Raw genomic sequence first — 25,857 nt, forward strand, 5'->3', positions numbered from 1 at the left:
TAAAATATGCATATATAGAAAGAAGATGCATGGGATTGTACCCATGTGACAAGAGGTTCACTAGTGAGAAGGAAAAGACTAGAAACAGAAGACTGGATTTACCAAAACCACTTTAGTTAGCATTACAAGTTCATATAGGCTAGCCCTAGATACTAATGGGAATGAAGTTTTAATGTATTTGCTGATCAGTACTTTATACCAGTTATTGGGATGGGAAATTGTTAGAGGTGTAGAGAAGGGGTAGGAGTTGGGATTTGAGACAGAGTCTCACTGTAGCACAGCTGACCTAGAACTCACGATATAGCCCAAGCTCACCTTAGACCCTTGGTGATTCTCAGAACTCATCCTCATCAGTGCTTCCATCACAGGTATAAGTCGCTATGTCCAGATCAACTTCATTTTGAGGACAAAATTGCAAACCAGATAAAAACAAAATCGCTCTTTAAATTCTTTAATAAACAGATGTTGGTATTTTTCTCATTAGTTCTCATCAAATTCTCATGAACTATAGCCCTCATACTTACACTAACCCTAATGATAACCCAACTCTAACTCTTTAACATCATCAACTCTAACTCTAACACCTAAACCAAACTCCTAAGCCTAAGACCTAAACCTAACCTAACCATATCCTTAGCCCTAATCCTAACTCTCACCCTCGAATCCTAATCTTACCCACTAACCCATTATACTAACCCCTGACCCTAACATTCTAATCCTAACCCTATCCACTAGCCCCAATCCCAACTCCTAACCCTAACCCTGACCTTCTAACCCAAAGTGTCTAATCCTAACCCCATCCCCTATCCCCTAATCCTAACCCTAAACCTCTAATCCTAACCCTATCTGCTAACCCTTAGCCCTAGCCCTAACTCTGTCCCTACCCTCTAACCCTAAGCCTAAGCCTAAGCCTATCCATGAAAGAAACAGAATTAAAGCGCTCTACTTTTGAAAGGGAGGGGTGAGGACAGAAGCTCCAGGAAAGAAGGATGGAATCTAGATGAGATGTGTTCGTTTGCAATTGTCTTTCCAAAGCTCATTTTCTGCAGAGGACAGAGAAGGCCCACAGCTGTTCGCTTCTTTTAAAGAGTCGTTTGCTGTCTAAGGATCTAAGACTGTTGGCAGTGACCTATCTTTTTTATTCCCTTTAAATCAATTCCAAAGACTGAAATACATTTTAGATCATTATTCTTTAACCTTTAGGGACATCAGAGAGAAACCAACTCCTGAAGGGATGCTGCCCTTTTTTGAAGACTTCATACACACACACACACACACACACACAAGAAAAAAAAGAAAACCACAAACACACACATACCCTGTATGGTCATATTATAGACACCGTTCTTGCATTAACTCCAAGGTTTATCTTTTATCTTAGCAGACTGAAGACAGATAATACTTTATCTGTTTTAAGAGGCCAACCAAATTCAGTTATGTATAAATTCAGGTTACCAGTAGACTATGATTTAAGTAGCTCATTTCTTCTAAACTTCAACCCAAAATAAGAGAAGTGGAAGTGATTTCCTCGGGTCAAACTGGAAAGAAAGATAAGTGAGACGGGTACCATATTTCCTCCACTAGCACAAAGGCATCTTGAGTCTGTGCTTGTGCATGTAAATTTCAGTGTGCTCTCTGCATAGTTTAGCTTCTCTGTGTCCCCCAACATTGAGCATTTCTTTAGAGCCAGAGAATAAAGAGACCTTCCAGCTACAGAGGAGGACACCAAAGCCTGAGGAAGTTAGAGGATGAGATTACAGATCCAGTTAAGAGCACTTACTGTTGCAGAGGACTCAGGTTCAATTCCTAGCACCTAGATGTGGGTTTACAACCTTCCACAAAGTTCCCACACCCTCTTCTGAGTTCCACAGACATCAGGCAGGAATGTGGTACACACACATGTAGGTCACATACAAGTACACGTACATGCAGTTCAATACTCAGACACATGAAATAAATAGATCTAAAAATGAATTTAAAAAATACAGACAACTAGTCAGTTTGTTTTTCTCTGAGTTGCTAAGTCTGTTGCTAAGAAGGAAGCAAAGCTATGGATACAGACTTTGGAAATCTCAAGTTGAAAAACAGTACCACAAAAGTAATCTTCAATGCATTATGAAATCTGAAAGAGATCCCCTTACACCTGGTTTTGCATTTCATTACCGCCCTAAGTCCCTCCGGCACTTCTGTAAGACTTTCTAGAACTTCCTCTTCCCCCAGAGGAAGAGTGATTTCAAAAGGTCCCAAAGGTCCCCAGCTCTAGAACACACTGACTGAGTTTCTGCTTCAGGAAACCTCCAGAATGGCAGACATTCAAATGAGGCAACATCAATGTGACCTCATGGAGGAAGTACACAGTGGAGAGCCAGCAAACTCCCTGGCTCTTGGCAGGCAGAAATGTCAAGTCAGTTCACCAAAAAACAAAAAGGAGGGTGGGAGACATGCCCGTATAATCAGACCTCAAGGCATGCCCTGTTGAACAGGGGCAAGTGCAAATTGGTGAGAAGCCAACAAAGTGCCATTATAAGCTGAGTCATCAAACATTGGTTAAAGACAGCTACATCCAATAACTACCAGCCCAAACAAACTCTCTCTCTTCTAAAGGTTGGTGTCTTTCTTGATCTCCTGATAAAGTTAGCCGTGGACTTGTCAACAGAAAGCTCTTCAGAGCCAGTTTGGCATTCTGCTCCTTACTAAACTCAGAATATTAACAAAACTCCGTTGCTAAGGGATGAAGAAGAATAGTTGAGTCCAAAACACTAAATTATGCTTAGCTGCTGGAAGAAACCCTGTCAGTCATACTTCGTGGCATAGCTCAGCCCTGCTCCTATCTCTTCGCTGACTGCTTTGCCTGGTGGTCCCTCCATTCCAGCCACACAGAACTTTAGGATTTTCTAGACTCTATTGCTGTTTCATTTTATCTACGTACCGAGTGGGTCGGTTCTCACTACCTCTTCCCTTCCAATCCCCCGTTCTGTCATTCACCTTGCAAGATCCATACAGTTAATTGATTCTTTGGGGTTACCATTAAATCCCAAATGTCAATAGACACATCTGTTGCCCTGTGGGATGTGAGCTTCACTGTCTCAAAAAATAAGATGAGGAGTGATAAAGGAACACATCTGGTTTTGACCTCTGGCCTCTGCACACCCACACACTCATACTTGTATACACACACACAAACACACACGGAGGGAGGAGAGATTCTTCTCTACATACTCCTCAGTACTTCTCCAAGAACCACAAAGAGAACCAGATAAAAAATGTCCAGGGGAAGAATGAATTGATGAGTGCATGACAGAATGACAGACTGGACCCCTTCAATTATCTGATGACTGAATCAAAAGAGACCCTAATTTCTACTGTCCCTGACACTCTCTTCCTTCTTTACTTTAAAGCCCCAAGATTTAGCTTCTGCTTTTACAGGAGACATACAAGGGTTCCTCAATCAGTCAAAGTCTGATTCAGCATCAAGATGCTCCTGAGATGCAGCAATCCAGGTGTGAATTTTAGAAGACCCATTTCCTTCCATTGGGGCCTCACCAATACCTTGGCATTTCTACTTACTTTCTCTTGGTTAGAATGGCTTCATCTCTAAAATGAGGTGTCCTGCCCACATGCTTTCTAAGATGTAAGTATATGATTCCAGTGTCTTGTCTTTATATTTTGTCTGGTATCTATAGCATAGACTATTTAGACAATTCTCACACCGCTGGACAGCCTTGCACTTGCCACTTCGGCATCAGAAAACACCAGTGAGATTTCCTGTTTTATTTTCTTTGGTCAAGGGCATGACCTTAGTTAATTGATCAGATGATATTATTGGTGTGTGTGTGTGTGCATGTGGATGTGTGCACATGTATACGTATTCACATGAAAGCCACTGATGAACCCTGGATGTCATTCTCCAGGTGCCATTATCAATGGTTGTTAAAACAGCATCTCTCACTAGCCTGGAACTTGACAAGTGAGCTAAGACATCTGGCCAGCAAGCCCTAGATATAGACCTGTCTCTACCTCCTCCTCATCACTGGGATTACAAGCATGTGCCACCAGGCCTGGCTCTGTTACTTAGGTTCTGGGGTTCAAGGCCTTTCAAGGCAAGCCATCTTCCCAACCCTACTAATATTCTTTGTGTGGCTTTAATGGCCTCCTTATAAAGGCAACTGGCAACAGAATAAATGACTGTGCCTGTACCCATGGCCTTTTCTATACACAGCGGCGAACATGAGTCAATCTAAAGAAATATATATTTTCAATAGCCAAGTCGTATTATTAACACTTTCAACTTCATAAATAAGTTCTTACTCTTTTTTTTTTTTTTTTTTTTTTTTGGTTTTTTTTTTTGGTTTTTTTTCGAGACAGGGTTTCTCTGTGTAGCTTTGTGCCTTTCCTGGAACTCACTTGGTAGCCCAGGCTGGCCTCGAACTCACAGAGATCCACCTGGCTCTGCCTCCCGAGTGCTGGGATTAAAGGCGTGCGCCACCACCGCCCGGCTATAAGTTCTTACTCTTAATAACTCCTTATAAAAGAAAGATAAGACATCAGAGCTCACAGCACTGATACCACTTTATTTAATGTAAGTCTAACCATTAGGGCTGGAGGGATAGCTCAGAGGGTAAGTCACTTCTTGCTCTTGCAGGCGTCTTTGGTTCCACACCCACATGGTGACTCACAACCACCCATAACTCTAATTCCAGGGGATCTATTCCTTCTTCAGATGCGCTGAGGTACCGGGCACACATATGGAGTAACACACACACATATGCAGACAAAACACTCACACATATAAGATCAAAAATGAAATTTAAAGACAATTTTAATTAATTAATTAATATGAGTCTAATCAGGCATTGTGGTTGTTTTCATTTCATTTCACGCATGCCCTTCCAGCCTGCTTATTTTGTCAATCCATTTGCTTGTCCTGTCTCCCCACAATGACCCAGACGATCTGGTTCCACAGCACCCCTAAGTGGACAGTGACGTGTGTGATAATTTATGAACACTTGATGAATACTTGATTTAGACCTAGCCAATCACACAGCAGCCATTCATTACAGGATTTGCTTTGAAACATATAGAATTCTATCTCAGACCACAGACCATAAGTAACTCAGGGACAGTAAATACAGAAACTACAAAGCTGGGCCAGTGAGATGACTTACTAGGTATAAGTGCCTGCTGAAGTGCCTCTGAAGATCTGAGTTCAATCCCTGGGCTTTCCACACATTTGCCATGGCATTAAGTAAGTAAGTATAATAAAATTTTTTAAAGAAACTACAAAGTCATATCAGTTATGGGCTAGTGGCTGTTTTCACCCATGTGCAACTGATGATTAAGCAAAATTCAGGTCCACAGTGGAAGGCAGAGGGTAGAAATGATCCCAGAGAAAGGCATAACAAGGACTCTGGAGAGAGAGAGCAAGGTGGAGGGAGGGTAAAGTGGAGGGAACGAGTCAGAGAAAATATCACTTAGTAGCTACCAGGCCCAGCTGTGCCCCTTACACTGGACTCAATGAAACTCTCATGAATGAAGACTCTTTTACTTGATGCTAAAACAAAATACACACAAATACACAACCACATACATTCATTCGTTATCACACTCCAGAAAGGTTTACACCTGCTCTCCCTCAGCAGGAGCAGCCATTCCACTAACGCTATTCTTCCTCCTCCACACCCTGTGACACCATGGGCATCTGATAGGCTATCCCTTCACCATCGTGTAACAGTGCTCTATTTTTTCCACTGTTTTAACATACTAGTGGCATACAAAGAAGCATGAACTTTAGCATTTAAGCACACTGGGGCTGGGCATGTAGCTTGGTAGTAGAATGCTTGCCTAGAATACTAAAGGTCCTAGGTTTAATCAAAAAGGGAAAAGAGGAAGGCAAGGAGGGATCTAAATGAACTAGATTCAGATGCCAACCTTGTGTCCACTAACTGTATGATGGGGGAGAGGCTATTCAGTTGATTTCCAATTTCCTTCTTTATGAAATGGGAATGTCGTCATCTACACTTCCTGGACTTTTACAAGCACGGGAGCTACCTCAAGGTTCAAAGTGCTTAGTGGCCGCAGAGCCCTGCACAGTGGAGGCACTCACTCACTTGGTAGTCAACTATTACAGGGTAAGGACCATTCACAGAAACGCCGTCTGGAAAGTGCCGAAAACTCTTCAGTATCTAAGCCTCTCTGCAACGCCCTGACAGATTTTTGATAGAATTTCTAGAACACTTGCTGGGCCTTCAGGACTTGGGGAGGCTTTGTGCATTCCATTGTGTGTACTCCCTAAGAAAGAAAAACCGGTCAGAATTGCTTTTAAACCACAAAACCTGACAATGCAGCTGGTTCAAAATTTCCCACCTGCCTCTGACTCCATGGGTCCCACTTAGAGAACTGTGCACCGGTACCCAGCATGGAGGAGAAGTCTGGGCTCGTTTGGAACAAGCCTCAAACTGGTCTCTGCTGCTCTGTTTCTGTGTATCTGTCTACGTTTACCTCCCAGGCTTCTTCTAAATACATCTTCACACAGTAGCCAGATGAACAACCTGCTTTTGAAGATGAAAGAGACAGGTGAAGTAGATGCTCACTCTTCATATGCAGGGTTCATAAGTAATAAATGCTTGTGCTAGGCTAGACTCTTCACTCTGGTTTCTTCGTTGCTGTTGTTGATGTTGTTGTTGTTGTTGTTGTTGTATGGGTGTTTTGCCTGTATATAAATGTGCCTGCCTGGTGATGGCAGCCAGAAGAGGGCATCAGATCCCCTGGCAGTGGAGTTACAGACAAGCTGAGAGCTGCCATGTGAGGGCTAAAAACCAAACCCAGGTCCTCTGGAGGAGGAAACAGTGCTCTTAACCACTGAGCCATCTCCCCAGCCCAACACCCCACCTCCAGCCTGATCTCTTGGACTCCCATTCTCTGTTCAATGCTTTGTAATTGACTTTGCTGTTCATTCCCCTCCCATGTTGACTTTCTTCATCCTTAACCTTCTGCCTGGCTTCTTTGGTTATTTGGTTCACCTATCCCAAGACCACCTCAGACTCCACATTACAACTAATTTAAATATAGGTCTAACCAGGCATACTGGTTGCTTGCTTCCTTTCTTCCTTCCTTCTTTCTTCTTTCCTTTCTTTTTCATCCATTTCCTTCCGGTCTGCTTATTATGTCAGTTCATTTGTTTATCCCATCTCTGCCCTCTTCCCGGATGACCTGGTTCCACAGCATCTCTAAGTGGCCAACAGTATACGTGCTGATGTTATGAGCTTCGTCTTCACATCTCTATGACATTCTCTAGGCTACCCATCCGGCATGCATACTTGCCATCAGCTGCCAATGGGACAGTAGATGGATGATGAACACTCATGAACTTTAGACCAACAGCTGTGGAGCCTCCAGGGGACTGAACTAGGCCCTCTGCATAAGCGAGACAGTTGTGTAGCTTGATATGCTTATGGAGCCCCTGGCAATAGGATCAGGATCCATCCCTGGTGCATGAGCTGGCTTTTTGGAGCCCACTGTCTATGGGGGGACACCTTGCGCAGCCTTGATGCAGGAGGAGGGGCTTGGACCTGCCTCTACTGAATGTACCAGGCTCTGCAGACTTCCCATGGGAGACCTTGCCTTGTTGGAGGAGGAAATGAGGGGTGGATCTGAGAGGGAGGCAGTTTGGGCAAGAGGAGGGAGGAAAGGGGGATCTGCGATTAGTATGTAAAATGAATTTTAAAATTCCTTAATAAAAAAATAAATAAATAAAAACACTCATTCCGAAACAGAAAAGTCCCTTCCCTCTGACTTTATGTCACATGACTAACGCTTTCTTACCTGTCTCTTGTGAAATGGGTTTCTGGTATTCTACTATATAACCTTATGCTAATTATCCAGATTACATTACAGTGACAAAGCTGCTTGCTAGTTTAAATACACGTACATTCAACTCAAACGGCCTTTTGGTAATAGTCAAGGGCTGGAGACGGAGCTCTGTGGCAGTATCCTTGTCTCCTGTGTGCAAGGCCACACAGATTCTATCCCCGGCACCACAAACAAAAATTAATCAATATTGCAAAAGCTTGGTAACACTTATGCAGTCTTTTTTTTTTTTTTATTAAGGCTTAAAGGCATTTTCTAAAAAGAAGTTTCTAGTCTACAGAAGCTTGGACCTACTCTCATTTCCTAAGCTTTGCTCCACTGAGACTATGGTCACTTGTTACAATGGGAAAGAAGCCCTCTCCTCAACCCATAAAACCCTGCCCCGTGTCTCTATACCTCAAAGTTGCCTGTGGCAACCACTGAGAGTGATTCATTAGTCTCACTACTCATAAATACTCAGTTTTGGAAATCAATTGCAACAGCATGTGTGTTCACACATGTGTGTGCCCATTTGTCTTTCTAATTTAACACATCCCAGTTTAGACACATCCAATCTCCAGCGAGGAAGAACCTCGTTTTATCTCCTTATTCTCCTGAGAAGCACACTTCAAATTCTAGTAGGCCAAATTAATATCCTCCCTTCCTGATCTCCCACAAGATTTATTTCATCAGAATCCTGAAGCATTCCATTCTGTACCTTACCTGCTTGTCACACCACATAGCATGGGTTTGTTGGCATTTGTTCTCCCAAGTCAAAGGCTGAGCTATGTCCCCCAAGATTTAATATGCTGAAATCCTAACTACCAACACCTCAGAATGTGACCTAACTGGAAAACAGGGTGGTTGCATGTAATTACTTGAGATGATGTCATCCTGGAATCGGGTGGGCCCCTGTTTCAGTATGACTAGCCTCCTTATAAAAAGGGACATTTTGAATACAGACACACAGACAAGGGAGAATGCCAGTTGACTCGAAGGGCAAAGATCTGGGTGATGAGTCTACATAGGAAGGCTTGCCAATAAACCACCAGAAGCTAGGAGAGAGGCAAAGAGCTCCCTCCTAGCCCTCAGAAGAAGCAAAACCTACTGCCAGCTTGACTTCAAACTTCTAACCTCCAGATCTACAAAACATTGAATATCTAGTATTCAAGCCACCCACTGTGTGGTACTTTGTCCCAGCAGCACTCACATACAAAGGCATCCCACTAGACAACCGGCTTCTAGAGGGCAGAAACGGGATTCTGTCTTTGTATCCATTGAGCAGCATACAAGGTGGACAGGATCAGGTTAGCTGGTTAGTAATGCTTATTGCATCTAACCAAGAAAGACACAGTCCTCCAATTCTCACACCCCTCAGTACTGACCAGACACTTTGTCCTCTGATATCTTTAGATGTATCACATTAGAAAGACTAGAATCCAAGGGCTGAGAAGATGGCTCAGTTGGTAAAATACTTTTCACACAAGCTTGAAGAGCGAGGTTCTATCCCCAGAACCCACATAAAGAAAGCCAGTTGCAGTGGTTCATGCTTATAATACTAGCACTGGGGAGGCAGAGACAAGCTGACCACTGGAGCTACCTGGCCAGCCGGCTTAGCCAGATCAGTGAGACCCAGGCCAGTAAAAGCCATTTTCTCATAAAACGAGGTGGAAGACTTTTCTCTGATTAAAGGTGGTTTAAGAATTATTTGATTTTTATTTATGCACATGTGCATGCATGTGCAAGTGCAGGTGTTCAAGGAAGCCTGAGGTGTCAGATCCCCTGAAGCTGGAGGTGGTAAGCCACCTAACAGGGGTGCTGTGACTCGAACTGGGGTCCTCTTCAAGAGCAGCAACTGCTCTTAACCACTAGCCCTTCTTTCCAGCCCCAAGGTAGATAACTCCTAAAGAACAACATCTGAAGTTGATCTCCAGCCCCCACATGAATATGCATGAACACACACACACAAGCATGCGCATTAAAAAAAAGATTGAAATCTGGGATGGAAAAAATATTATAACTCAAATATATCAAAAAACCTCTCAATTATTTTCTGAAACCACTTCCAAAATTTAATCTGGAGCCTCCCCTACTTTCCCTATAAAAACAGAAGCTCATTCAAGGGCAAAATCTCACTGTGCGAGCCACCTGAAAGAAACAATATGGCTAACATGTCCTGTGTAGCTGACTGGGTGTTGCATTCTCTGCAACTACTCAGTAAGATGAGGCAAACCAGCCCTGTGGTTTGCACAGCTCTGAATGGGAGTGGTTCATCTTCGTCCCTTTACCCACTGTTCTGACTTTAACTAAACAGTCATTGAAGAGAAAGACGGTGACTGAGCACAGGTTCTTGCAGAAAAAGCCCACTTTGGAGCCAGGTTTGAAGCTGAACTAGCAAAAGAAAATAATTGAATCTATCAGTTGTAAAGAATATAATTTATTTTCCAAACTGTATTTTTTAGAAATTATATGTCATTTTATATATATACAATTACAATTGTACAATTATAATACATACAGATAACTTCCAGAAAATACAGTTTAACAGGTAAATTATGTACATATGTCTGTCTTGAGAGAATAAGTTTAGTAAGACAAAAAATCATCTAGAATGCCACTCTAAAGTGAGAATTCAGAAGTATACTGTATGATTTTCCTCCTCTTTCAAACGATTCTAGAAAAGAGAAAGGCACAAAGAAATTGAAAGGGCAGGCTGGCATGTGAGTAGGTTATAAAAAATGAAAATTACACTGCAACCGTGCTCTGGAAAATATTCCCTGACCCAGCTAGACGTTGATTATTGAACCAACAGCTTGCTTATATAATTACAGTGTGCCTATAAACTTGGCTGATACGATATACTTGTTTAACTATTAACCACCAGACTTCCTGGAGTTTCCACAATCCGAAAGCACACCTAAAAAGCATGGTATAGGATACATTCCACTTACAAACAGTACCGTGTTTCTCTTGGTATGAAAAGGAAGTGCTTCCAAAAGACAAATAAGGTCTTTCCCCAGTATTTTCCTGGCCATTTCCTCTTTTCCTTTTTCTTTTGCCCCTGCCTCTATCAGCATTTGGTTTCTGCCACCAGCATTAGAAGTCAAGATTCCTCCCCACCTCTACTTTGGATCTGGGCCTCAAATCCTCACCAACCCTGAAGATCACATGAATATTCCCATACAGATTATGAAGACTCTCCTGGTTTCCGTGCTACCCGCAAGGCTCCCCAACGCTAGACAAATCTAACTTTAAACATTTTTATCTCCTCCTACATGAGAATGCCTCTAAGGACTGACAGGAAAGGAAGAGTAAAACAAATTTGATTATGGAGAGATGATTATAGCAAAGTACCTCCAACACAGACAGGCATTCAATAAGCCACATGTGAAAAGAATGAGTGCCAAGCATGGAACAAAGCATATTAGATGCACAACCCTGTTTAATCTTCCTAAGAGCACCATGAATTAGTGCAAGCCTCGCAGGCTCACCACTGAGAAGGGGAGGACTCTGAAGCTAGGGTTTAAAGTAGATTTTTGCAAGGTTTCCTAGTGAATAACAAGAAGAGCAGACTCAAGTGTATTATCTCTACTTCCACCCTGCACAGTACTTTAAGATTTATTCAGTTGTTTATTTGTTTGTTATTTTTGCCTGCATGCACGAATGTGCACCATGTGCATGACGTGTTCGTGGAAGCCAGAAGAGGGCATGAGATACACTGGAGGGAGGGGGAGCTAGAGATAATGAGCTGCGTGCATGCGTGCGTGCGTGCGTGCGTGCGTGCGTGTGTGTGTGTGTGTGTGTGTGTGTGTGTGTGTGCTGGGAACTGAAGCCAGGTCCTCCACAAGGGAAGCAAGTGCTCGGAACTGCTGAGTCATCTCCCCAGCATCACACTCACCTACTCACATCTCTCCTGGCAGCACAATGTCTTAAACATAACAACTTTTCAAAAGGTGGTGTGTTGAATTGCTCCAAGTAAACCCATTACCTGAGTCTCCTCTTTAGATACGTCCAGAGTATGGGATTGTTTTGTGTTTTGTTTTGTTTATCAAATGGCAAAGTGGGTATGGAGTATAGACAGGGGTAAATTAAAAAGGAAGTCTACACCAGGTGGTGGTGACACAAGCCTTTAGTCCCAGCACTCAGGAGGCAGAGGTAAGTGGATTTCTGTGAGTTCAAGCCCAGCCTGGTCTACAAAGTGAGTTCCTGGACAGCCAGAGCTGTTACAAGAAAAATCCTGTCTCAAAAAAAAAAAAAAAACAACAAAAAAGAAGTCTCCAATGCATCATTGTCAAATACCTCCAGAAAAGCTATTTCTGCACATGCGTTGGTTTTTATGAACCTACTCCCAATGGTTCTTCAGAGTCTAGCCTTGCTCTTATACCTAACTCATGTCATTTCATTTGTGATTAGAGGAGAAAGACTAAAGGAAGAGAATAAATAACCATCTTCTGTGCACAATTTGATGGATGGGTATGACAGCTTTGCTTTGGCTGGAAGAAAAGACAAGAAAGAAGTCATTGATTTGAAAGGAGATTCTTAGCTGGACATGGTGGAATACATCTATCATCCCAGCACTCGGAGGGATGATGCAGGAGGATCGTCATGAGTTCAATACTAACCTGGGCTACATAACTAGTTCAAAAGTAGCTTAGGCTATATTAGGAGGATTTGTCTCAAATAATTAAGTAAATAATAAATAATTAGTCATTCCCAAATTCTTCTAGCTCCTTGACTACACAAATGTAACCTCAGGTTTCTTCACACTGTCCAATACAAGAGGAAAACAGTGGAGATACGGTTTCATTCATAACTTCAAGGAAATTGCACTTGATATATTTACATAGAAATAACCAGGAAGAAAGGAAATAACCAAGGCAAAAGGGTTGGCTGTGTTCTAGTTTGAAGCAGTATCACTTAGACACACACAAGGTTTGATCTACCCAGTTTCTCAATAGTCCAGACTATAATCAGCGAACAGAACCATGTGTCACCAACGCTTTAGCGTGAACTTCCAGGAGACACTCTTCAATATCCATCAGGAGATCACTGTAATCGGCCTCCTTCAACCAAATGGAAATGTATGCTTGGAACTCATCCTGAGCAGTCAGAATGACTCAGACTCAGCAAGCTACGTTCAACAGACACTTAAAGGGACACGTCAAAAGGAGCTTATAAAAAGCTAGACACAGGTCACCCTTCTTAATCACCATGCTGGGCTCAGGCATGCCCAAATCTATCTAAAACCTATGGACTCGGATCAGAGTTTCTATCTGCAGCCACTTCTTTTGTACAAAGGGTTTCACAAATTTATCTTGGAGAAGCAGCTAAAGTGGAATGGACTTGAACTCAGGTTCTAGACTTGTGTTGACCTTAACTAAAACCTCTGCTCTGCCATTGTCAGTCTGACATCTAAGTTCTTAACCTCTGTGGCCTCAGTTTCCCCATCTACAATATGGGATATCACCCCACTGAGCAAGAGGGAGAATTGATATACTTCACAGGCATCATGAAGTCCAGTGTCTGAAACAGAAAGAACTCCCAGCAGCGCCCCCTTCTGGGATCCTGGGAACTAGCACCTTCACTGTATATCACTTAATCGACCTAGGTTAACAAACCTGGTATCATCCCAAAATGTCTCTGGCCTCCTGTGCCTTTTACCTTCCTTCACTTTCAGAACCTTTATGTCAATTGTCCTTCCTCCATATACACAGTACATATGACCTGAGTAACTCTATAAGCAAAGACACAACCAACAAGCTGCCATCAAACAAGCCACTAGGGTTAGGGATAAACGTAAGAAAACATCCCAGTATTTTCAGGCGATGAGAACCAGAAACCTCTCTGTGTAGCATGACGACTGTTCTAGCATGGAAGAAAACTTCCATCTTCACACAAAGGAATCGATGCAGCCCTCTGCGTCAGGTCATGATGAAAGTCACTGAAGCCAGACATTGGTGATAGCGTGAGAGGGGCTTTGAATGCACCCACCCCGCACCCACCCCCGGAGTTGAGGACGAACCCAGGGCCTTGTGTTTACTAGGCAAGCACTCTACCACTGAGCTAAATCCCCTTGAATGCACTTTCTAAACAACACATGGGCTCAAGAAGGAGAGGGTAGAGAATGTGAGGAGGAAAATGAATAGACAACATCTCAAGAAGAGAAAAGAAAGAAATGCAAAGCCAACAGGAAGCACAGACAGGATAGAAAAGGACCCCTGGTGGGCTAAAGGAGAGGAGTGGCTGGTTTGGGCAGAAAGAAGCAATGGCCTAAATTCTCATAGCTAGGAGAAATGCTACTCAGACATCTCCTGTGGGCAGGGCCGAAGAGGTGGCTGCAGGAAGGACAGACCAGTGGTGACCCAGGTTAACAAAGTCCCCTTAAAGTCAAAGAGGAATGCAATCCCGGAGCCCTGTCAGAACAAGACCCCGCTGACTCCACTCCTCAACTGAGTAAAGTCAGAGCAAACTTTTTCAGAAAAGGACAAACGATAAATATTTTCTACTTTGTGGGACATGGAATCTCTGTTAGCACTACCCAATCCCAATATTGCAGAGCGAATACCAGCTACAGAAACTAAGCAACCATAGTTGTTTCACAACGTAACTTTATTTATAAATACTGAATTTGAATGCTACCTATCTGTCGCAGTGGCATGAAATATCATTTTGTGGCTATCTGCAATTGCTGAAAGCTGGTCATGAAAACCAAAATACAGTAAAATGCAAGCAAGTGTGTCTTCTCCTCCTTAATTATGTTGGCTTATCATTTATCTATTTATTTACTTATTTTTGAAATGTGGTTTCATAGAGCCAAGTCTAGTCTCAGACTTGTTATGTGGCCGAGGGCGGTACCTTGAGCTTCTGCCCCGCCAGCCTCAGCCTCCGAAGTGATGGAGTTACAGGTGCTCCCAGCCACTCCCTTTTTATTCAGTGCTGGCGATCAAACTCAGGTTTTTGTGCCTGCCAACCAAGCCCTCTTCCGACTGAGCTTCCTCTCCAGTCCAGGAAGACTTGCTTGCATTGTCCCAGCCCAAGGGCCACTACCACCCGGCCAATCTAAAAAATTTAAATTGGAGTTGGGCTATAGCTCCACAGGACAGGTGTAACATGCATGAGGCCCTGGGTTAGGCCCTTGGCACCATCAAAAATGAGCAGGGAATCTGGTTTAGTTCATAGGATTTGGCACAGAGGCTCTAGTTTTCTGGCTGCTGGTTATAAGCCTGGGAAATGGTGTGAAACAGGCCTGGTTTTGCCTCCTGCTTCCTGCCTCCTGCCACCTCCATGTCCCATCAGTCCACAGGGGAAAACATATTATAGTTCATTTACTCATTTGTAAATGAAGGATACTAGTATCTACCCATAGGGTTTATTTGATATTTTAAAAACTTAAACATGAAAAGTGACTATAGCAAATATTGACAACGATGGTGGGGGAGTGGGGATGAGGGGGGGTGTGATGGTGACAGTGTTTTGGAATGACATGATGGAGGGATCCACATCTAAGACAGAGCTGACTGAAGTAGGATGTACATACTAGAAAGCAAAACCAAGGACAAGGAACCTTACAAATGCCTATTGAACACTTGACTCTGAGCAGTTAACCAAGTGATTCACAGAAGCTCCTCTTCAAAATGAGAAGAGCGGGCTTGTTGTCTATACATCAAACTGCCTGGACAAGTTTAGGAAGAGAAGAGTGTCCGAGGAAACAAAATCCAGGCAGGCAGGGGTGGCCAGCGGCAGTAGTGGTAGTCAAGGAGGAAGTGAGGAATCACACACACACAGTATTGGGTGGTTATGCTTGTAGATCTGTTTTATTAGAGGGAAGCCTACTGCTAATATTTTCTCAATTGCCTCTGATAACCTTTCAAAGGCTCTATAGACTTTGAAACCGAAAGCAGCAAGGGACATGGAGACATCCATTTCCGTCCTACCAACTATGCTCCTTTGGACCATTCATCCTGGGGCCACATAGTAAGCACCTTCTCTACTCTACCACTGAGCAACATCCTCAGCGTATTATTTCCCCTTTTGATTTGTTTGTGTGGGGTTCTATATGCTTGGAGTGTGTGTGTGTGTGTGTGTGTGTGTGTGTGTGTGCTGTACAAGGATGAGACATGTCTGTGAGTGTGCAGGTAGCCACACCTATGCACGCACTCAGAGTAGGAGGGCAGGTATATCACTACACTTCTTCGCCTTATCTCTAGCTGGACCAGAAGGCAGCCATTTCGGCTATGCTCGCTGGCCATGGAGCTCTGGAATTCACCTGTCTCCACCCACCAATAGTAGGGGTGAGGGCACATATAATCCTGCCCAGTTTTTAATGTGGGTGCTGGGGCTTTGAAGTTAAGTCCGCATGATTGCTGAATAAGCACTCTTGACCACTGAGCCATCTCCCCAGGCCCTCTTCATAGTTTTAAAACAAAAAGGCAGTAAAGGACCACGCCACCTTTAAGTCTGTTTAGCGGGCTATGTAGGAGGAAGGACACTCCTTCAGCCACTACTTCTGCACTATTGTTTGCAACTTCCAAATGATCAAGCAAAGAGATAATGAAACTTTGGGCAAGTAAGGAAGAGTAAAGGCAGCTGTGCTTATAGTTTAATTACCCCAAACCTTTTGGGGGAAAATAACAACTATCCTTACTGATGAAAAATAATATATTTAATAACACCAATTTTCAATTATCGATAAACACAACAGAACACTGAAAGCTACAGAGGCAACGACATATGCGAAGGTTATCTACCCAGCAAGATATTTCAAAGGCAAATAGTCCATAAAAGGCAAACAGTAATTATAGAGCTTAAAACTCATAGCTGTACTCTGCAGGCAACTGGCAATCAGACTGTGAGCATTTGCAAAATATCTTTTGGCAGAGGATTGGTAAGAAATCTACCACCATGATTCATGGATCACCATTTCTTGGGCAAAGAATAATAAGCTCTGATAATTGTATCATCAGTTCCCACCCCCATCCCCCTCCAGCCTGCTCCCCACAAAGCAAACAAAAAGAAAAACGTAAAATACACTAAATTCCGAGGGAGGGGGAGGGGTATAAATGTGGCTTATGAGTGCTGATGTGTAGTTCAGTGAAAAGAACTTTGGGTGAAGAATCAGGAGAGTTGCATTTACCTGGGGTGGCACTGTCTGTGGCAATGCATTGATTCTAAGGCCTCAGTCTGCTCCTTTCGAAAGTGACAAGCCTGTGCCGGAAACTCCTTTCTTATTCTTAAAGCTCATCAGGTAGAACCAGAATTCGGAGGCAGGCAGGGTTACTAAGGGTAAACTAAGCTAAGAATACATCACACCTGTCTTGTGAGGCACATAACTTGTGAGGTCAACAAAATTAACTGCAGCCTTAATTGTTTTAACGAAGTAAATTTAAATCAATTGTTCCTTAGGATTAGCCCTGTAATTAAAACTTAAACAATTCATTATTTTCTACAATGTCCACAAAACGGCCAGGTGCTACATAAAAATGACTTACAAAACTAAAGAAAGACTACTTTTCTTTGTAGAGGTAACTAAAAGTCCAGGCACGCCCAGAAATAGGTCATTTCTCAGTCTGGAATTCAAAGCAGATCATTATATTTTTTTCATTGTTTTTATGTGAGTCTGGACAGCTATCGACAGTGTAAACAACATGAGTTTACATTATAAAATATGTGAAATGTACACAAGACATTTTGGTCAAAATAAAATTAGAACTCATCAAGGGATAAAATTGTTTAGTTACATAGAACCCAACTCCCAACCCATGATTATCTATCCTCTACAGTCTTGGGATTTTCTGGCCTAACTTTAAAAATAATTTTATCTTTATGTGAAGATTTTAAAGATACATTTTATGAGAGGGGGAGAAACAAATGAAACAGGAATGTCAAGAAAAGTGAACATTTTCAACTTATTACTTTAAAAAATGTAAGTAGAAATCGAATATAAATATCTTTTATCAAGTTGGCAAAGGTTTTTTTGTTTCAAATTAAACTCAAGACGAGGAAAAATACGATCTTTCTGGAGAGTGTCACATTTGGCAATATTTACCATAATGCTTGAAAAGAAGAGACAGAAACTCCCAAATATCACTGGAGAGCTGAGAGAGTTCCGACTTCCTGTAGAATATCCTAGCCACACATCCACACATACCCTTTGACCCAGGACTTCCAATTCTAGGAATAAACCTAAAGAAATAATTGGACATGTGGGTACATCAACCACATGGTAGCGCAGGCCCCAGGCCCCGAAGTAGTTGGCCAGCACAAAATGGACACCCTGTGTACTTCTTTGTTGTTGTTGTTGTTGTTTTGGCGGTTTATTTTATTGATCTTTTTGCAGTTTGTCTGTGTTGACTTTGTTTTGTTTCTGTTATTGCTTTTAGAGAAAGACATAAAGTTGGGTGGGGAGAGAGGTGGGGAGGATCTGGGAGGAGTTGCGGGAGGGGAAAGAAAAGGATCAAAATATATTGTATGAAAATATTTCTAATACAAAGTTGTTGGGTTTTTTTTTTTTTTAAGAAATAACTGGGCTAATGTGCAATAATTTATGTCCAAGGGATTCCTTGCAACATTGTTTATAACTGCAAATAAAATGGAAACTATGTGAAAGTCTATGAAGACTGAGTATATGACTGTGTTCTTACAAGTTAAAATATGAAACCATAACAAAGAATGAGGCTACTGTATGTGTACTAATGTGGGAAGACAGCCAAGAGTCATGGGAGAGTTTAAGGAAAATATTCCATACAGTAAAATAACACATTTAAGACTGTATATACAAAGATAGTCATCAAAAGTGAACAGTAATTATCTCTGGGTAGTTTAAGGTGAGTGTGTGTGTGTGTGTGTGTGTGTGTGTGTGTGTGTGTGTGTGTGTAATTTTTAAGATAAGGTCATACTACGCAGTCCTAGCTAGCCTAGCACTCACTATGTTGACCAAGATGTTCATCAAATAAAAGAGATCCACCTGCCTCTGCCTCCCTAGTTCTAGTATTGAAGATGTGCAGCTGTCTCAAGTCGTATATTCTTATCATGAATTTCTCTTATATTTAAATTTTTCAATGATAGGGATCATTTATACAATAATGATAATAAAAGCCTAGTATCTGAAATACAGAGGAATATTGGGGCATGAGGAAGAAGCAGACATCCACAATGTGCAGTTGACTCCCTGAAATTTATTGTATGCCTTGGAACATGTAGCAATGTGCCTGATACTGAAGTAAGCAGACTCTGAAAGTCTATGTTAGAAAATGCAAAGGAATTGGATATTGCAAATGTAGAAATACACTGACTCAAACACACTTCATAGTATCTTGGTAAATGAAATAAAAAGTAGCCTAACAGACACTAGTGATACACATTTTTCCCCCATTTTTCGCATACATACGTACAAACCAAAAGTCTGAAAGAGTATATATCACAATGCATTCTGCAGTAATTAGTCATTTTTGTTTTCCTCTTCTATTGAATATTCCTATAATAAAGAAGTACTATTTATGTACATTTTAAAGTTTTAAAAATACTTCTTGTAGATTTTTTAGATTTTCACAGATGGAGGATTCTTTAAAAATGGTATTAATCTGTGAAAAACAAAGAGATGAGAATCCCAACCCTTGTATCTGGGAGGAGCTGCATCACCAACACACACACACACACACACACACACCATTTAGCTAATATGCATCATATTAAAAAGAACTGTAAGCAACAACACCACACACCACGCAGGAGGCCCAAGGTGCCTATTCTGACTGGGTGTCCCGAGTTATAAAACACACTGGCTCAGGTTACAGGCTCAGCATGACAAGTCCGTCTGATACAACCCAACAAAGGCATGTGCGCTGAATGAGAAATTTACACATCTGGTTCCCCAGGATGGAGTGAATCACAGAAACAGAGATTAACTCGGTAGGGTTGGGAGCGTCCCTGCTACATCCCTATTCCCTTCTGAAGTCGGCCTTGTGAGCATTTCTTACATGACTTACTTATGACTACATTTAACTCAAATAAGCTCCTGTTGCTTTTTTGAGGTGAATAGGAAAAGAAGTGAGAAAGACGGGCTTCTAAAAGAGTCAAAGATACATTTTCAGGTAAACCAGGAGATGCTAGACAGGCCTCCCTCCCTCCCCCTCCTCTCTCCGTCCCTCTCTCTCCCACTCAGAAGACCATTCTGGCTGATAACAATAGTCTTCTCGCCCGGGTAGTGTAGATGACACATTTTTCCTGTGACTTGCCTCCCTGTAATGTGCAGGAATTCCTGTACTCTCTGGTACCCTTCCTGTTAACTTACATTTCAGATTTCCTCAAAAGGCACACTACTGCTTTAATATTTGAAAAATGTCAGCTCAACCCCAGACAGCTAATACAAACAAGCTGAGAAACACACCACCTAAACTCACAACTGTGGAAAACAGAATCTCTTTTTAAGAAAATTCTTTCTCGGAATCTCACTGTTGGTAAGGCTAGGGAGAAGGCGCCCAGTCCTTCCAGCTCCTGGGCAGTCTGTAATTCTTTGCCTCTGCTATGCCTTAAATTAGAGGTCTGTAAAACTGAATTATAGTGATCTAAAAAGTTCATAAAGGTTCGTGAATTGAACATGCTGTTAAATTCTTCAATACTGTGAGACTGTACCCACCTCTCACTTTTTTCCTATTTCATTTGCCTAAAGTATTAGAAAGAAGTCTGGAACTAAGAAGAAGTAGAAAAAAAAAAGAGTGCTTTTGGCCATTTAGGAGAGCCTGGCTGTGTTAGGCCAAGTCCACATAAAAAGTCCAGGCCAAGACTCCTTGGCCATTTCGAAAATGATTGCCCACGTCTTTCCACCAATAATTTTCTTTTTGGACAAAAACCTCACGTTCATACCAGATATAGTTTGCAAGCAGGATTCCATTGAGAACGCTCATCTGCAGAAATGGAAACTAATTTGAGGACAACCAATCCCTGATCAAGAGTGGGAAAATGCCACACAACAACCCTGTTAGCTTACCAAGGAGAAACAAGCAAACAAACAACAACAACAAAAAAAAAAAAAAAAAAAAAAAAAAAAAAAAAATGACCTGCCGAGAAAGACCAAAAACTATGCAAGGAGGAAGTTAATTTAGAACCCAAGGCCCAAAACAAGTGGGGAGGATAGCAGCCCATCTAAAGCTCTTCAGGCAACTTCCTGACAACTTACTGAGTAAAAGAACCATTGTGGCCTCTACACTCCGGTAGCCCCATTTCTCTTCAATAGCTGGGCTTTAAAAAATTTTTTATTACATTTTCATTTATTTATTCTGTGTGTGTATGGGCTGTGCAGGGTGCATGTGTGGAAGTCAGAGGACAGCTTGGAGGTATTTCCTTCCTCCGTTTGGGTTTGGAGGATGGAATTAAGGTGGTCAGGCACCTGTCCCCACCAAGCCATCTCACTGGCCCAATCCATGCTGCTATCTTGTGTCACAAAAATTCCCTCACATTCCTGCTTTCTCAAACCAGATGGTAATTCTTGAGCAAAGAGACTTCATTTTAAATATTCTTGTGTATCCCAAAATTCTATGCACACATATATACATGCAAATCTACATGTGCCTATACATATATAGTATGCATGTATGTTGACAGACCTAAGCATGTATATCATACATACATATTTTAAGCTGAATTGAATGAATGAGTGAATATTTACCAAATACAAAGTAACTAGAAGTCATCTCTTAAGTATGTTATAGCATGGTCTGACTCTTGTAAACTCTTATTTCTCTGCTCAATTACAAGATTTTGAGTTTTTCCTGTCTAAGGAATATCTACACCTTAAAAAAAAATCCCCATTTCTAGGTTCATAGGCACACTTCTGAAATAGTTAAAATAGTTCATCCTCCCCTAAGAGTAAATACAAAACAAAAGCCAACAACAACTACAAGCAATCTTACTTTAAACTCTGACGAAAATTCCTTTCTTCTTGGGATCAGACACACCACGTTCGTCAGGTAGAATTAAATCCTATCACAACTCCAAAAAAGAAGTGTGGCAAAAAGCTTATGGACACTTTAATGTCTCCAGAACTTATTCCAGTGGTATTTCCAGGTAGTCTAGCTCACCAGCAGCTAGCGCACCTTTCATTTTGGGGCGTTTTCAGATGACATCTGATTTCTCTATGGTAAGGAAGATTGCTCCCGAAACAGGTCATTAAAGGTCTCTCTCACAAGCACCTAAGCACCCCTTCAGCTCTGACGCCATACCAGGACTTTGTTTGTTTGTTTGTTTAATTCCCTCCACAGAACATCAGTAAGTCTGCAAAATACACCCTTACAAAAAAAAGTTTTTTAATTAAATAAATTTGAGAAATAAAAAGAAAAAAAGACAGCCACAGCCCCGAACTTCTGACCTATTCTGACCAAATATATGCAGTTACACACTTACAAGATTTCATTGCAATTGTCAGTGAGATGGTATAGTAATCTTATGTTGATGCAATGCTTAAAAATGTGGTTACCCCCTAAAGCACTCCCCCAGGTGCAAAAGCATCTTCCAAATGGCCAAACATATTCAGGTCTTCACCACTGCAAGCGACTGATAAAAGTGTAAAATCTCAGGAGAGCAAGGCTTGCCTACTTTATTTTTTTAATAATATATTGCTCTCCACACTTCACCTTTACTTCTCTTAAAAATCAAAAGTTGCCTAATGTCTAAAGCGAAATCAATACAAATTTAGCTGAATACTGGCACCGAAGTAGCTCATTCCCCCAAAGAATACAAGATCACATTAATTTGCTAGTAGTTTAAGTCGAGTTTTACCTTTCCTCTTCACCTCGAGACTTTTCGAAAGTTTGGATTCCTGTTGCACACAAAATTACTTAGAATGTGCGTGCATACTAAAGAAATGCACTATTATATAAAGCATTGCACATTTAGACGCTACCAACCTGCTATCTCTCTCCTGACTGTGCAAAAGGCAAAAAGGCTCAGTAATCCTAGCAGAAGAATGCAAATAATGTCAATGCACAGCTGAACTGCAAGCCCTGCCTTACAGGAACTCTCTGTGTCTGCAAAAAAAGACACACACTAAACAGGAAATGCAACTGAGCTGTGGAAAACCTCAAACTTAAAAATGCAATCGCCGGGCGAAAATTGCATCCATGCATTCATGAATGCATGCATAAGCCTTTGCATTTTTTGCAACTAATGCAAACAGGCTCTTACCTTTCGACTGAGACATTTTCCCCTTTCCTTTGATGGGGGAGGGGAGCACAAAAGACTTTGCCTTGCTTCTCTTCTGTAGCTAGTTTTGCAACAAAGATGCAAGCTGCAGGCGTGCAATCTTCATGCAAGTAGAGTTTCTCTTGACCGATGCAGCAGATGGACTTTCAGGGAGTCAAGATGGAATTGCACACCTTGCAAAACAGTCTGGAAAGTGATTTTTCCCCTAGTTGCAACGTTAGGGAAGGCTGTGCTGCAGCTACATGATGGGCCAGGGCTGGCAGCTAAAAGCTCCAAACTTGGAACTGAGTATCTTAGTGCGCAGACGTCCTTCCTGCGAAGGGCGCGAAGCCCTCTGGGTAATGTAGTTCTCCTGTAGAGTTCACGGGTCTCTGATTTGAGGAAACGTGCTCCTGTCAGTGGCTGAGCGAGATGACTGACTGAGCGCGACAGAGATTTCACTCAGATAAACAAATCGGACATACACTCCTTAGTAAGTGAAGGGTGACCGACGGCAAGGTCCATGAAAGGAAGCATTTTGTTCAAGAAAAGCCCCTGAGTCAACAGCTTAGAGAACACAGGGGTGGCTAAGGCGCTTTTGTCACCCGTAGACTAAGGTCTAATTGGGGGTTCAACGCGCTGGGGTGTTTTTTTGTTTTGTTTTGTTTGTTTGGTTTTGGTTTTTTGTTTTGTTTTGTTTTTTTCTTTTCCAGCTTTGTACTGGAAAAGACAGTTCGTCCTGACACCTCGTTTCACAACAAACATTTGTCCTGAATGGGGATTTTGGTGGCGATCTGACCCTTCAGAGTAGATACAAAGTTCTATTTAGTAAGACAAGATCCTGGTCAGTTCTTTTCAAGAAAGCTGAAATTCAATGCTAGGTAGGGCCGAGGGAGAGAGTTTTGGGAAGTTCTTACTTCTTACGGGATTAGAAAAGAAATTTTGTTTCTTATGTATCAAAGCCAATTTTAATCAAATTAATGATATTTGATTTTTTTTCTCGCCTGAGGCAGGTGGGGATGAAGGGGGAAGTCCCGGCCTTGAGAAGAAAGGAGTGGGTGGTGGGTAACAGTACTTTTAAGTAAATAAAGTGGAATGTCTTTCTTGTTGTCAATACCATCAAGAGATGTTTGCTGGGAGCCCAAAGTGTGCCCGGCATCTTCCCAAGGCTTGGGATTTTCCCTTTTTCCTACTGTACTCAAGGCTAGAGGGTGGTCTGTATCCTGATGGGGAAAAGCATTTCCCTTTACTTGGAAGTCAGAGATGCAAGCAATCCCTGAAAGGGGTGGAGAGGAATAGTCAGGATGTGTGGGCAGGGAGCGCCGGCTTCCCTTGCACCTAGTATAGCACCTTCAGGAATGTTCTTTCAAGGCAAATAGGGAGGGTAGGAGGGTTTCTGGCTGCTGGTCCGCAAACAAACCAGTGTGGGGAGAATGAGGGCCAACTGTCCATTCCTGAAACTCTGAGGGTACCATGTTGCCTTGTAAGCAAGAGTGGTGGTGCTCAGAATTAACCTGGTGTGTGGGATTCTACCCCTTTAACTGTCTGGGCTTTATTTGAAAACACATAGGAGGTGAAAGGTTTTGAAAAGGGGAACTTAACCAAAGCACTGTTTTAAGAATGTAAATTTTCCCTCTGAGATCTAGGTGGGTTGGACTTGGGAGAGGCTAGAGATAGGGAGGGTCGTTTGTGGAAAGGCACTAGAGTCACTTTGAAAGAAGATTTCATATGTGATGGCTGCTAATGAAAATTCCTGGAATTGTATTAAGAATTCTAGGAAGCCAGGACCATCTGAGTAATGTACGAGTCACAGAGAAGGCCACCATGTGTTAGCTGCAAATCAACTCTTGTTTTCTCTCCCTCAAGTGCTGGAGATTGAATCTAGAGCCTCAAGCATTCCAGGCATGCACTCTATCACTGACCTATAGCCTCAGCCTCCCACCCCCACCAGTTTTTGGTTTTTTTTTTTCATTTTGAGGCAAGATCTAGGTGAGTTATCCAGGTTGGCCTTTGAATCCAGTCTGTAACACAGACAGGGTTTGAATTTGCAGTCTTCCTACCTCCGCCCACCCCCAACAAAGTTAGCAAATCAGCTCTTTAAACAAATATGTGCTGGGCGGTGGTGGCGCACACCTTTAATCCCAGCACTTGGGAGGCAGAGCCAGGCAGATCTCTGTGAGTTCGAGGCCAGCCTGGGCTACAGAGTGAATTTCAGGAAAGGTGCAAAGCTACACAGAGAAACCCTGTCTCAAAAAAACAAAACAAACAAATAAACAAACAAACAAATATGCATTGAATGGGGGTGAGGGGTAGCACTAGTTACTTCCACTGATGCCCTTTATTGACATTTTCACCCCCTTGAGATATTGCCTTGACTGGCTGGCTAGGAACTCAATGTGTAGAGCTTGCAGTAATTCTCCTGCCTCTGTGGCCCTGATGGGATTACAGGTGTGTCCCACAATTCCTAGCTTCCTTGACTGACATTCAGAAAAATTCATCAAGGCAACGTCACATAGGGAGGGGCAGCATCTGCCTGTAAGAGAATAGCTTTCTATCCCATGTATCCAGATGGATTTTCTTTTACCTTCTCTGTCTTTCATGTCTTGTGGTGATATTGTGTTCCCCAAAATATTGTGTACCCTAATAAACTTATCTGGAATCAGAGAACAGAACAGCCACTAGGTACAGATGCCAGAAAATGGTGGTACACACACCTTTAATCCTAGCATTCCGAAGACAGAGATCCATCTGTGAGTTCAAAGCCACACTGGAAACAGCCAGGCACGGTGACTCAAGCCTTTAATCCCAGGAAGTGATGGCAGAAAGCAGAAAAGTGTA

General features: G+C 42.2%; 1 protein-coding gene across 1 annotated transcript in view; it reads right to left on the bottom strand.

The window, feature by feature from the left end:
- Window positions 1-23,346, bottom strand: part of Map2k6 (mitogen-activated protein kinase kinase 6) — a 120,572-nt gene extending 97,226 nt beyond the window's left edge. Inside the window, exon 1 of the mRNA XM_028865278.2 lies at window positions 23,023-23,346. Within this exon, the coding sequence (XP_028721111.1) occupies window positions 23,023-23,038 (16 nt within the window). The 5' untranslated portion in view covers window positions 23,039-23,346. The remainder of the gene's footprint in view (window positions 1-23,022) is intronic.
- Window positions 23,347-25,857: the final 2,511 nt, after the last annotated feature.

This window comes from Peromyscus leucopus, chromosome 8b (assembly GCF_004664715.2).
Source record: "Peromyscus leucopus breed LL Stock chromosome 8b, UCI_PerLeu_2.1, whole genome shotgun sequence".
NCBI lineage: Eukaryota > Metazoa > Chordata > Mammalia > Rodentia > Cricetidae > Peromyscus > Peromyscus leucopus.